Here is a 14,762-nt window from a genome sequence, read left to right as displayed (position 1 = left end):
TCAACAAACCTCATTGAATATTCAGAAAAGCATTACAATAATGAGATGTCTCCACCAATCCAAAATGAAGGATTGGCTGGAGTTAGACAGCCCACCGTGTCACTTTGTGGACAACGACTCCCATTGTTAGAGACGTGTATCTTGTGAGTATATCCATAGAAAAACAGGATGTGATGATAACCTTTGACCCTGTGCACCGTCTATTGTCTTTTCCCTCTCTGTAGGTGATAGCCCCTGAGGAAATAGTGGATCCCAATGTGGACGAGCACTCGGTGATGACCTACCTGTCCCAGTTTCCCAAGTCCAAGCTGAAGCCTGGCGCCCCGCTGCGCTCCAAGACTCTGCACCCTAAGAAGGCCAAGGCCTATGGACCAGGTGGGAGAGAGAGACTGGGAACAACTGATTTCCTTCAAAGACGTCTTTAACTTCTTTATCTATATATACATCATCTGGGCTCCCGACAGGACTGAAATCTATAATATATAAACAACTATTACAAAGCTCATATTCTGAGCTCGTCACTCAAAAATATGGTCCACAGATGTAATTGAATCTGAACAACCCTTTAACTGGAACAGAATATGGAAAAATATGACCTTTGCATCCCATAATCCAAACCATCAATTTACACATTTGAAGTTTATTCACAGACTGTATTTAACACTGGGGAAATTGGCCCCAACTCCCAACTGTTCACTGTGTCCTCTAAATCAGGTAGACACATTCCTCATATGATGTGGGAGGGTCCTGTAGGTAAATGCTTCTGGGCAAAGTTCCAAAATTAATTTTGAAGTGCATGAACGTGAATATCCAATGCTTTGCGTCTATTATGTTACTTAACGATGATAGCTCCTTGAATCTCCCAATCAATCAGAGATGATTACTACTGGCAGGCAGCACTGCCGCCAAGAAGATGTGGTCTCTTAGATGATAATCACCTCACTCTCTCCTAACCGCCAGTGCATACAGTTATTATTGACAGTGAGAATGAATGGTGCTAGTCAATGAACAACATTGCTCAATATTGACATTATTCCTGGTTAGCCACTATTGGCATTAAAAAGCAAAACCTACCACTATCTGCCAATTCATTTCCAGCAATATTAAAGCTGATCCACCCTCTAAAGAATACAAAGACAATAATAACAATAACTTTGCCATGAAATGAGCAGCAGCAGTACAGAACCATCGCTAGACCGGCACATTCGACGGCACATTCCTCACTCGCTAAATGCACCATTAAAGGGCCAGATGCACAAATAAAGAGCCAGATGCACAATTAAAGGGGAATCACACTCACTTTTACTTTTCTTCCAGACCAAAACAAATGGCCTTCTAATGTAATTTAAGCATCGATATGGACTCAGAACATCCAATTTTGTTGTTTCTCTATGAACGTTTGTAATTTTAAAGGGGAATCACAGAACCATCACTAGACCGGCACATTCAACGGCACATTCCTCACTCGTGAAATGCACCATTAAAGGGCCAGATGCACAAATAAAGAGCCAGATGCACAATTAAAGGGGAATCACACTCACTTTTACTTTTCTTCCAGACCAAAACAAATGGCCTTCTAATGTAATTTAAGCATCAATATGGACTCAGAACATCCAATTTTGTTGTTTCTCTATGAACGTTTGTAATTTTAAAGGGGAATCACAGAACCATCACTAGACCGGCACATTCGACGGCACATTCCTCACTCGCGAAATGCACCATTAAAGGGCCAGATGCACAAATAAAGAGCCAGATGCACAATTAAAGGGGAATCACACTCACTTTTACTTTTCTTCCAGACCAAAACAAATGGCCTTCTAATGTAATTTAAGCATCAATATGGACTCAGAACATCCAATTTGAACGTTTGTAATTTTGAGAGTGAATCAAGGAAAAATTAAACTGAGAAAACAATCTGGAAAAATATAAAACATAATTTGGGAAAAAAAATCACAGATTTTATAGGGCCGCCCTTAGAGTTGTTTATTAGCAATTATTTGACCAGGTATATTGACAGAAAACACAGTGCACTACTTTGTCTTGTACACTATGAACCCGGGGTTGAATTGAGACATGTTGGCTGGGTGGGGTTGGGGGAATGGAATGGGAGGATGGGGGTGGAAGCCCTCTTGTTTTTATTTTCTTATCCTGATACAGAATGTATTATAACTTAAACTCTGTATGTATTTCTTACATTTTCCCCCCCTTTGTTTGAGGGGCAGCCTACGGGTATATGTTTAATAAACGTATAATTTGAAATGGTCAATAAAATCTAATCAAATTGTATTAGTCACATGCGCCGAATACACCTTACAGTGAAATGCTTACTTACGAGCCCCTAACCGACAGAGAAGTAAAAAAAAAAAAAATACAGATAAGAATAAGAGATAAAAGTAACATGTTATTAAAGAGGAGTAGTGAAAAAATAATAGTTGAGATAGTAGCCATTTGACTAGATATTCAGGAGTCTTGGGGGTAGAAGCTGTTTAGAAGCCTCTTGGACCTAGACTTGGTGCTCCGGTACTGCTTGCCGTGTGGTAGCAGCGAGAACAGTCTATGACTAGCTTGGCGGGAGTCTTCGACATTTTTTAGGGCCTTCCTCTAAATACCGATTGGTATAGAGGTCCTGGATGGCAGGAAGCTTGGCCCCAGTGATGTACTGGGCCGTATGCACTACCCTCTGAAGTGCCTTGCGTTCGGAGGCCGAGCAGTTGCCATACCAGGCAGTGATGCCACCTGTCAAGATGCTCTCGATGGTGCAGCTGTAGAACCTTTTGAGGATCTGAGGACCCATTCCAAATGTTTTCAGTCTCCTGAGGAGGAACCGGTTTTGTCCCACCTGCTTCACGACGGTCATGGTGTACTTGGACCCCTGCAATAAAAAATAACAAAACAAATAAAACATAGGTAAAAAACAGACCTCCTTAACAATCTACATCTTCTAAAGGCTCCATCGCCCAAAGGCCTCCTGTTTATTCTGTATGTTTATACTGTATTTTAGGTGCAAGAATTATTGTTGGAAAGGAAGGTGTTTCATCCTGTTTCCATCTGTCAGCACAGAATAAGTGAACGAGGGCTCTTACATCTCCATCCTTTCCCCCGTCAGGTATTGATCCCAGAGGTAACATGGTGCTGAAGCCAGCTGAGTTCATCGTGGAGACAGTGGAGGCGGGGCTAGGGGAGGTGCTGGTCTATGTGGAGGACTCAGAGGGACACACAGAGGAGGTGGGGCACTCTCACTCACATTAACCCATAACTCCTCAATCCCTTACTCCTCCATCCTAAAGATGCTGTTCATTTGCCCAATTTACTGTTCTCTCTCCTTTTCTCCCGTCTCGCCCCTCTCTTTCTGTTCCAGGCCAGAGTGATCCCCAACAATGACAAGAACAGGACGTACTCTGTCATCTACCTGCCCAAAGTGGAGGGCCTTCACAAGGTAATGCACTTACAGCACCTGTATATACATACTTAAATATTTTGAATTATAGTTTATAAACGTCAGTAGTATGGGATTTTCTCCAGTGGTCTAACAGGGGTCTATGCGTGTTCTTTTCCCCAGGTGAAGGTGATGTTTGCTGGGCAGGACATAGACAGGAGTCCCTTCGTGGTGAGTGTGTCCAAAGCCATGGGAGACCCCAACAAGGTGCAGGCCAGAGGACCAGGACTGGAGCCTGTAGGCAACGTGGCTAACAAGCCTACCTACTTCGACATCTACACAGCAGGTAGCACATGCATACACATCTGGGGAGGACCATGTTCATGGTATGGAAGTAGATAATCTATATACCATCCCTATTGAAATCCCCTAGTTTCATCAATAGGGTTGTAAGTAAATCTAAGGATCTTTTAGAGTGATCATTAGCTTTGCAATATTAGCTGATATTTATTCCTTCAATCATGATGACAAAGTACATGTATGTATTTGTTCTCTCTACCGTCCTCCAGTGTTATGTCCATTTCTGTCCTCTGAACAGACAGTAGAAGGTGTTAGCACATCTCTTTTTGTCCTCAGGTGCCGGTGCTGGAGACGTAGGTGTGATCATTGTGGACTCCCAGGGCAGAAGAGACACCGTGGATATCATTCTGGAAAACAAGGGGGACAGTATTTTCCGTTGCACCTATTGCCCTATCCTGAAGGGTCCTCATGTTATCTATGTGACGTTTGCTGGGCAGCAGATACCCAGAAGCCCTTTCACTGTCCACATCTCAGAGGGTAACACACACACACACATGCCTGTGCACACACACACACACACACACACACACACACACACACACACACACACACACACACACACACACACACACACACACACACACACACACACACACACACACACACACACACACACACACACACACACACACACACACACAAACACAGATTTTATTGATCATACTGATTTTTTATAGTAATCCACTATCTGACTCCCTCCCTCTCTTTCTAATCTGAGTAATATTGAGTTTTAATGCCTAGACTGACCTCACTACTAAACATTTGATCTCCATAACAGACAGTGATAAGCTTCCTTAACCTCTCTGAACCACCCATACCGGATCCGGGATAATTGTCATCAGCAACGCTGAATAGCATAGCGCCACAGTCAAATAATATTACTAGATAATATTCATATTCATGAAATCACAAGTGCAATATTGCAAAATACAGTTTAGTCTTTTGTTAATCCACCTGTCGTCTCAGATTTTGAAATTATGCTTTACAGTGAAAGCAATACAAGCGTTTGTGTAAGTTTATCGATCACTCGATAAAACAATAAGTACACTTAGCATCAGGTAACTTGGTCACGAAATTCAGAAAAGCAATCAAATGAATTGTTTACTTTTGATGATCTTCGGATGTTTTCACTCACGAGACTCCCAGTTAGACAACAAATGTTACTTTTGTTCCATAAAGATATTTTTTATATCCAAATACCTCCGTCAGTTTGGTGCGTTATGCCCAGGAATCCCCCAGAAAGAGAGGTCACGACAACGCAGACAGAAATTCCAAATTATATCCATAATGTCCACGGAAACATGTCAGACGTTTTTTATAATCTATCCTCAGGGTGTTTTTCAAATATCTATTCGATAATATATTGATAGTTGGCTTTTCACGAGGACCGGGAGTAACAATGGCCGCCTTTCTCTTTTGCGCACAACTCACTCTGAGAGCCCCCACCTATCCACTTACGCAATGTGGTCGTTCACGCTCATTCTTCAAAAGAAAAGCCTGAAACTATGTCTAAAGACTGTTGACACCTTGAGGAAGCGATAGGAAAAGGAATCTGGTTGATATCCCTTTAAATGGAGCAATGGGAGGCTATGGAACATGGAGTTTTCAAAATAGAGCCACTTCCTGGTTTGATTTTTTCAGGGTTTCGCCAGCAATAACAGTTATCAGTTATCAGTTCTGTTATACTCACAGACAATATTTTTACAGTTTTGGAAACTTTAGAGTGTTTTCAATCCTAATCTGTCAATTATATGCATATTCTAGCATCTGGTCCTGAGAAATAGGCCGATTACTTTGGGAACGTTATTTTTCCAAACATAAAAATAGTGCCCCCTAGCTTCAAGAGGATAATAGACAGGACCCGACATGGTCTGAAGTCTTTTGGGTTATTCTGAAAATTGTTGGGTTAGGGTTGGTGAACCCTTGGTTTGTGGGACGACTCTGGATGGGTTCTGAGTGTTGGAGCAGCAGGGTTCTAAGCTGTGGGTTCTGGTGGTTCTCCAGAGTGACCTGTCCTGTTCCTGCGTGTGTGTCATGTTGTTGTTGTTCCTCCATGCAGCTCCACCGAGCGCCCTGCCCCCTGGCTCTCCGGTGCAGATAGTGCCCCAGTCCATACGCACCCCACCCACAGACAAGGCCAAGAGAGTGCCCCCCCCAACACCGCCCAAACCCAGGCGACCAAGTTAGTACAGGCCTGCCCGTGGAGGGGAGACTGGAGCCTGCCTGCGCCAGCCTGGTCCCCCCTAAACTCAAAACTATACCCCCAACCCCCGTGATGCACCGCACCAGGGGTCCCCAGCTTGATGGCATGTGCTGGCGCTTAGCCCTCTGTGGCTTCACCACCCCTTCAAACCAGGCAGCTTTCAAAGAGAGAGAATGAGAGGGAATGAGTGAGTTTGTAACTGAAAGAAGAAATGAAAGGATGAGGGAGAGAGAATGCAAGAATGAAAGAAAAGGAAGAGAGTGAATGGGAGAAAGAAATGCAGTTCCTCCTCATTTTAACAATAGAGGCCGCACCATCCATCCATGTGATTGGCTCATTATCCATCCATGTGATTGGCTGGTTTTGGACGGTCACCTTTACAGACGCTCGGCAGGTCTTCGAAACACAGAGGTCACACACTTACAGTACATCACCTGCCTCAAAAATAGAAGTACATTGGTCTTCCAACATTGCCTTATTGCAATAATCTTTGAATACTGTACATCAAAAAAGTGATCAAATAATCCCACACACATTCATTTCTATCCAGTTTGTAGCTCACTTTGGCTTAATATCCTGTAACACGTGATTTGATTTCTTCCACGTGTGACGTTAAATTGACTTGACGATTTAGAACAGAACTAATGAGTAACAACACCCATGAATGAACACAGATGGATTTGAACAAAACAACAGCATCATAGTGTACCATAACACAGTTCTTTTGTGATAGTTTCCCATTTCACCTTTTGATAAACCCAGAAACAAACAATTCTGTTCAAGTCAAACGAAAATCGATTGTCTTAACTTTTGACCTTTGATTCATGGGATGAGAGCGAACGTCAGCGTGACCGTCCAGACGTGTGTGAGTCTTACATACCTCATTACACTGTCTACTTGTCATCCTCATTTTCATCCCCCTCCAGACCAAAGCAATCGCTCTGTGTTCAGTCAGCCATTTACAACTTTACATTTTCTGACTAACACTGAACATGCAAATGCTCCTCGTAGCTTAATGTTAACCTGACATTTCTTAAAGCTTTTTCACAACATAACAAAACAATAACGTTGTTTGTCTTCATAACCCACTTTAATAAGCCTCTCTATCAAGAGGTTTTCCATCAATCTATTTCACTTTTCATTCAGTTATTTTATTAAGTTGTTTTCCATATTTTTCTTTTGGTCGTCTCTAAACATCTCTAAAATAAAATGATGATGAATTGGGAGAGTTAGCTGGTTATTTCTTCCTAATTTCACAAAATGTCTGTAATGTTTTCTGTGGCCTTTTACAGTCCTATTACAGCACTGGTAATTAGCTAATTGAAAGCCTGCAGCATCATAACTCAAGATGTTTGCAGAGTTAAGCTATTTTTCCTTGGAATGTTTTTGCCATCTAACTAGAGGTTCGCCGTGTAACATCATTGTATTCAAGCCCATAGAAATGATTTCAACATGTCTTACTGTTTTCATTTTGACTTATCCATTCAAGCCCAGTGTCTTACTGTAACCCGTCTTTGTTTTCTGTCTAGCTGTTCTGCAGGTTTATAACTTCTGTTCAATGTCCATCTCTCCTGTTGCTTCTTCCCTGATAGCCCATGCAGACTGTAGCCCATGCAGACTGTAGCCCATGCAGACTGTAGCCCATGCAGACTGTAGTCCATGCAGACTGTAGCCCATGCAGACTGTAGCCCATGCAGACTGTAGTCCATGCAGACTGTAGCCCATGCAGACTGTAGCCCATGCAGACTGTAGACTGTATGCAGACTGTAGCCAGACATGCAGACTGTAGCCCATGCAGACTGTAGCCCATGCAGACTGTAGCCCATGCAGACTGTAGCCCATGCAGACTGTAGCCCATGCAGACTGTAGTCCATGCAGACTGTAGCCCATGCAGACTGTAGTCCATGCAGACTGTAGCCCATGCAGACTGTAGTCCATGCAGACTGTAGCCCATGCAGACTGTAGCCCATGCAGACTGTATGCAGACCATGCAGACTGTCCATGTCCATGCAGACTGTAGCCCATGCAGACTGTAGCCCATGCAGACTGTAGTCCATGCAGACTGTAGTCCATGCAGACTGTAGCCCATGCAGACTGTAGCCCATGCAGACTGTAGCCCATGCAGACTGTGCTTCATGCACCACCATTCAACCGACTAACTAACAGCCAACCTCTGCCGCAGCCTGTGTGTGTGAGTGTGTATCCTCTTGTCTTCTTGTCTAACCACGTTACCCCTCGGTGGTCCCACAGCCAGCAACCCCAACATGTGCCGGGCCTCAGGGAGAGGTCTCCAGCCTAAGGGGGTGAGGGTGAAAGAGGTGGCCGACTTCAAGGTCTACACCAAGGGAGCCGGCAGCGGAGAGCTCAAGGTCACCGTCAAGGGGCCAAGTGAGTGTGTGGATATGAGTGTAGTATTTTGTATTTGTATTGTTTATGACTTGCCACCACATTCATTTACTGGTTTCATATGGGCATAAATACTTTTCATGAAATGTAATGCTTTTCAATGGTCTAGTTGTGATAGGAAAGCTACTGTATGCTCTGGCTAGCCTTTGACCTCTGAGCTACTGTGTGTGACCCTTGTGTGACCTGTTTGTGACCCCCTCAGAGGGACTAGAGGAGCCTGTGAAGGTGCGTGATGCGGGAGACGGGGTGTATGAGTGTGACTACTACCCCATCATGACTGGCAAATACACCATCACCATCACCTGGGGCGGACAGATCATCCCACGCAGGTAAAACCCTGTCCTCCCCCCTATTCTGCTGTGGGCACAACCACATGAAAGTTACAAAGGCAATGTGCTCAACCATTAAGGGCTTTCCAGGGGTGTCCTGGAAGGACAGATGTTGAAATAGCTTAAAGAAGCCGAAATGACCTGTAATGAGTCATGTTATGAAGCGTACATTCCTGCATTCCTTGGAGTTTAATGGTTTGGGGGGGACTGGAAATATCACTGCTGCCCAACATCAAATACGTGAATTTTACTGACATTACAGTCAATGGGGCTATAAAGGATTCCTGTTTGACGAGACCACCCCTGACTGTATGTATGTGTCTGCATTAACGTGTGTGTGTGTGTGTGTGTTTCCTGCAGCCCGTTTGAGGTGGGGGTGAGTGAGGACGTGGGGTCCCAGAAGGTGAGGGCGTGGGGGCCGGGCCTGGAGACAGGCATGGTGGGGAAGTCAGCTGACTTTGTGGTGGAGGCCATCGGCACAGAGGTGGGAACTCTGGGTAAGTCTGACGGCCGTTAGATGAGAAAGACACAGGATTATACTATTGGACTGTTTTCCATTGAAATTCTGGCATGACTGTCAGGCAATTTATGTCTAAGCAGACACACACACACACGCACGCACACACACACACACACGCACGCACGCACGCACACACACACACACACACACACACACACACACACACACACACACACACACACACACACACACACACACACACACACACACACACACACACACACACACACACACACACACACACACACACACACACACACACAATAGTTATTATTTGGAGAGTTGGAGAGATTAAAGCCCACATTTTGGGGGTCACTTGTCACGGAAACCAGCGCAAGGCCTGAGGGCTTCCTGTTCCTGTCACATGATCAGTCTGACCTGCCAGCTGAGGGAAAAGGTCATGACCCCTGATGGTTCACCTTATCACAGTTATTATACGAATTAGGATGAATTTACTCTTCTTTCTCTGTCTTCTACCTCTATCGCAAGCGACAACAAAACCAACCTGCCAATATTACTTAGTCTGTTGCCATCTAAGCCTGTTTGTCTCTTTGTTGCCAGTGTTTCTGTGTGCATTTCTGTGTGTGTGAGAGCTTATATCTCTACCCACCTCTATATAATGTGTACCTATATCTCCCTCCCTGTCCCTGTTCATCCCCAGGTTTCTCCATCGAGGGCCCGTCGCAGGCTAAGATAGAGTGTGATGATAAGGGCGACGGGTCATGTGACGTACGTTACTGGCCCACGGAGCCTGGCGACTACGCTGTTCACGTCATCTGTGACGACGAGGACATCAAGGACAGCCCCTTTATGGCCCACATCCTCCTCACAGCCAATGACGTGTTCCCTGAGAAGGTTAGACCCCACCCCTTCACATTTACCCCACCAGCTTGCCAGCCTGCAGAACGAGAATATTAAAGTGACGTAACAGTAAGAGAATGGTAACGTACTGTAATAGTGACGTCATAATGACATAAAGGCTACATAAGGATGACATAACAGCATTATAAATGCCTTCTACTTGCAGGTGAAGAGCTATGGCCCAGGTCTGGAACCGATTGGCTGCATTGTCAACAAACCAGCAGAGTTCACCATTGATACAAGTAGAGCCGGCAGGGGCCAGCTGAAGATATACGCCCAGGATGCAGAGGGCTTCCCCATAGACATCCAGATCACAGAGAACGGAGACAGCACCTTCCTCTGTGTCTACATTCCCACCAAGCCCATCAAACACACCATCATTATCACCTGGGGAGAGGTCAACGTCCCCAACAGTCCCTTCAGGGTAAGGCTGACCACCCATCTAACAGACTGTAGACAAATACCTGTTAGAGCAGGGCTCTCCAACCCTGTTCCTGGAGAGAGACCCTCCTGTAGGTTTTCACTCCTACCCCAGTTGTAAATAACCTGATTCAGCTTATCAACCAGCTAATTATTAGAATCAGGTGCGCTAGATTAGGGTTGGATCAAAATCCTACAGGGCGGTAACTCTCCAGGAACAGGGTTGAAGAGCCCTGTGTTAGATACACAGACAGTCCACACGTACAGTACGTCACTTACAGCGTTCTATTGCAAAGTCAGTGCATTTCCAAAGATAGTATACAGCTTTGTACAATGTTATGGTACTGGTAATGTATGGTCATTGCTGTGTGTGTGTGTGTGTGTGTGTGTGTGTGTGTGTGTGTGTGTGTGTGTGTGTGTGTGTGTGTGTGTGTGCGTGCGCACGCGCGTGTGTGTCTCAGGTGACCATCGGAGAGGGCAGCCACCCAGAGAATGTGAAGGTGTACGGTCCAGGTGTGGAGAAGTCAGGTCTGAAGGCCAACGAGCCCACCTACTTCACTGTGGACTGCAGCGAGGCAGGACAAGGTGAGATGCAACAGAGAAATACAACACATAGAAGGGTCTTCACTACTCAACGTTGTAGCTGACAGTTTGCAACCTGAATGGGTGTTGTTGAGTGGGTTCTAACACTGATGAGTATTTTGTTGCCATCTGCCTTCTCAATGTTAAACAATCTTACTTGCGTTTTTCCACTCCAATGTTCATCCCCTTCCTGAATTCCCTAATCCCGGACCCCTTCACTCCCATTCCCATTCCTCAGGGGATGTCAGTATTGGCATAAAGTGTGCACCCGGCGTGGTGGGTCCGGCAGAGGCAGACATCGACTTTGACATCATCAAGAACGACAACGACACGTTCACAGTGAAGTACATGCCCCCCGGCCCCGGACGCTACACCATCATGGTGCTGTTCGCTGACCACGTGAGAGAAAGAGAAACTACGCCACCATTTTTAGCTTCATTATTATGAAACCAACCAATAACAATGATCTTCCCACTTTGACCCTTGACACAGGAAATACCCATCAGCCCTTTCAGGATCAAGGTGGACCCCTCCCATGACGCTAACAAGGTGAGGGCGGAGGGACCCGGACTCAACAAGACAGGTGAGACTTCTAGTAACCATGACAACAAGCCGCCGACATGGCCCTAATAGAGGAAAATCACATAAAACTATGATGCTAATAATGGCTTTAGAGATACAAAACAATGGATATCAATGTCCAATTCTGCTATTTTATTTAATTCTATTTGATTTTATTTTATTCTAATGACTGTTAATGCAGCTGATTAGTAGATCAGTTGTATTGATCATGAATATCCCTCTGTGTGACAACGTCTAGGTGTGGAGGTAGGTAAGCCCACCCACTTCACCATCTACACCAAGGGAGCGGGCAAGGCCAAGCCTGAAGTGCACTTCACCGGAGCAGCCAAAGGGGATGCCGTTCGAGACTTTGAGATCATTGACAACCATGACTATTCCTACACCGTGCGCTACACTGCAGTGCAACAGGTATGTAACCATGACTACTCCTACACTGTCCACTACACTGCAGTGCAACAGGTATGTAACCATGACTACTACTACACCGTGCGCTACATTACAGTGCAACAGGTATGTAACCATGACTACTCCTATACTGTGCGCTACATTACAGTGCAACAGGTATGTAACCATGACTACTCCTACACTGTGCGCTACACTGCAGTGCAACAGGTATGTAACCATGACTACTACTACACCGTGCGCTACATTACAGTGCAACAGGTATGTAACCATGACTACTCCTATACTGTGCGCTACATTACAGTGCAACAGGTATGTAACCATGACTACTCCTACACTGTGCGCTACACTGGAGTGCAACAGGTATGTAACCATGACTACTCCTATACTGTGCACTACATTACAGTGCAACAGGTATGTAACCATGACTACTGCTACACTGTGCGCTACACTGGAGTGCAACAGGTATGTAACCATGGCTACTCCTACACCGTGCGCTACACTGGAGTGCAGCAGGTATGTAACCATGGCTACTCCTACAACGTGTGCTACACTGCAGTGCAACAGGTATGTAACCATGACTACTCCTATACGGTGCGCTACATTACAGTGCAACAGGTATGTAACCATGACTACTCCTACACTGTGCGCTACACTGGAGTGCAACAGGTATGTAACCATGGCTACTCCTACACCGTGCGCTACACTGGAGTGCAACAGGTATGTAACCATGGCTACTCCTACACCGTGCGCTACACTGCAGTGCACATATGTTCAGTATGTCATAATATAACAACTCATTCATCTTTTCTCTCTCTCTCTCTCCATCTCCCATATCCTCTCTCTCTTTCTCTCTCCCTCACTCTTTCCCCACCATATCGCCCTCTGTCTCTCCCTCTCCCATATCTCTCTCTCACTCTTCTCCATCTCTCCCTCCCCCTCGCTCTTCCTCTCTCCCCCTCTCCCCCTTTCTTCCTCTCTCTCTGTCTCTCCCTCTCTCTCCCTCTCCCCCCCCTCTCCCCCTTTCTCCCTCTCTCTCTCTGTCTCTCCCTCTCTCAGGGTAACATGTCTATCTCAATCTGCCACGGCGGTGACCCCATTCCCAAGAGCCCCTTCAACATCACTGTGGCTCCGCCCCTTGACCTCAACAAGGTCAAAGTTCAGGGGTTGAACAACAGTGAGTAGCCCCCCCCCCCCACACACACATACGTACTGTCATTTTACTAAGAAACTGACCAGGAAATAACCACTGTTCATCACATGGAAGAGTGTGACCTTATGACCTCCAACACACTTGTCTTCTCCAGAACACACAGCCATAGATAATACGTTGGAATTCTTCTGACAGTTACTTCCTTTAAGAAGAAATATATAAAATCAACTGGCCCTCCCTCGTGATATTCAATACTGCCAAGGAATTATTTGACTGATTCACCAAGGACAGTATAGTATTTGTTTTGTGAGATGGCTTGGCTCCATAGTCATATAGAAAATAATTATGATCCCCTAGGTATCTAATCATTCCAGTCTGCTAATTTCAAATCTATTGTTTTCACTTTGGTGCCAAACAGGAATGTAGGCTATAGTCCGGCCTGATATCCTGTGTGTGTGTGTTCGTGTGTGTGTGTTTGTGTGTGACCTACAGAGGTTGACGTTGGGAAGGATCAAGAGTTCACAGTGAGCACGCATGGCGCTGGTGGCCAGGGCAAGTTGGATGTGAAGATCACCTCGCCCTCCCGTCGGCCAATCCCCTGCAAGCTGGAGTCTGACACGGCCAACGAAGTGCACACTGTGAAGTACATTCCCCCTGAGGAGGGACCCTACAAAGTGGACATCAGCTATGATGGGAACCCTGTGCCTGGGAGCCCCTTCACTGTGGAGGGAGTGATGCCCCCTGACCCCTCAAAGGTAGGATACACCTGAGACGAACACACACACACACACACAGAGAGAGAGGTGGAGGGAGGGATAGAGGGAGATATAGAGGGAGAGGTCTGGGGGAAGTAAGGTATTAGTAGCCGGTGACTGTCTACAGAGGGATGGCAGATGGTTTTCCACTAATAGGGGATGCCTTTTACGTCCAGGCCTCAGCCCGCTGAATTGGGGACAGAAATACGCAACCTTGTGGCTCTCTGACATGGACTTTTCATAAAGAAAGTCACACGCACGCAGACACACACACACACACACACACACACACACACACACACACACACACACACACACACACACACACACACACACACACACACACACACACACACACACACACACACACACACACACACACACACACACACACACACACACAACCTGTGTACTGTACAGTAAGCACTGTAGAATACAGATCACCAAAAGATTGTGTGGATGAAGCTAGTGGGTTTTACACTTTGAGCTATGCTGGAAGGAATGTTCAGACATTTCACAACACTGTGCTGCTCTGTCGAGCGATTGGTCCAGTCTGCATGGGGTTAACAACTGTCAGAGAGGGTCTAACTCAAAACCCAGGGTGTCCTATCTTAGTAGTGAGTATCTCCTCACCCCTCTCTCTGCCCCTTTTTCCATCTCGCGTTCTCACACAGACAGGTCCAGGAGCAGTAGAAGTGTAATACAGTGATAATGAAACATATTCATCACTCTGATCACCTGGGGACTGTTTGATTTGGCCAAGACTCATCCAGAGAGTACCAATCATTAACCAACGTCAGCAGATGTGTGTTT

General features: G+C 45.7%; 1 protein-coding gene across 1 annotated transcript in view; it reads left to right on the top strand.

Annotated features, from left to right (window-relative positions):
• The window catches only part of LOC135514869 (filamin-C-like), an 82,748-nt gene that overhangs the window by 45,583 nt on the left and 22,403 nt on the right, over positions 1 to 14,762 (top strand). Inside the window, 16 exon segments of the mRNA XM_064938535.1 lie at positions 225 to 375; positions 3,107 to 3,225; positions 3,359 to 3,436; positions 3,560 to 3,722; positions 4,013 to 4,213; positions 8,190 to 8,327; positions 8,548 to 8,674; positions 9,035 to 9,171; positions 9,856 to 10,049; positions 10,222 to 10,479; positions 10,937 to 11,060; positions 11,296 to 11,456; positions 11,550 to 11,640; positions 11,878 to 12,047; positions 13,101 to 13,218; positions 13,687 to 13,949. Of these exon segments, the coding sequence (XP_064794607.1) occupies positions 225 to 375; positions 3,107 to 3,225; positions 3,359 to 3,436; positions 3,560 to 3,722; positions 4,013 to 4,213; positions 8,190 to 8,327; positions 8,548 to 8,674; positions 9,035 to 9,171; positions 9,856 to 10,049; positions 10,222 to 10,479; positions 10,937 to 11,060; positions 11,296 to 11,456; positions 11,550 to 11,640; positions 11,878 to 12,047; positions 13,101 to 13,218; positions 13,687 to 13,949 (2,493 nt within the window).

This window comes from Oncorhynchus masou, chromosome 26, assembly GCF_036934945.1.
Source record: "Oncorhynchus masou masou isolate Uvic2021 chromosome 26, UVic_Omas_1.1, whole genome shotgun sequence".
Taxonomy (NCBI): Eukaryota; Metazoa; Chordata; class Actinopteri; order Salmoniformes; family Salmonidae; genus Oncorhynchus; species Oncorhynchus masou.
Note: the sequence above shows the minus strand (reverse complement) of the source record. Positions and strands in the feature narration are given on the sequence as shown.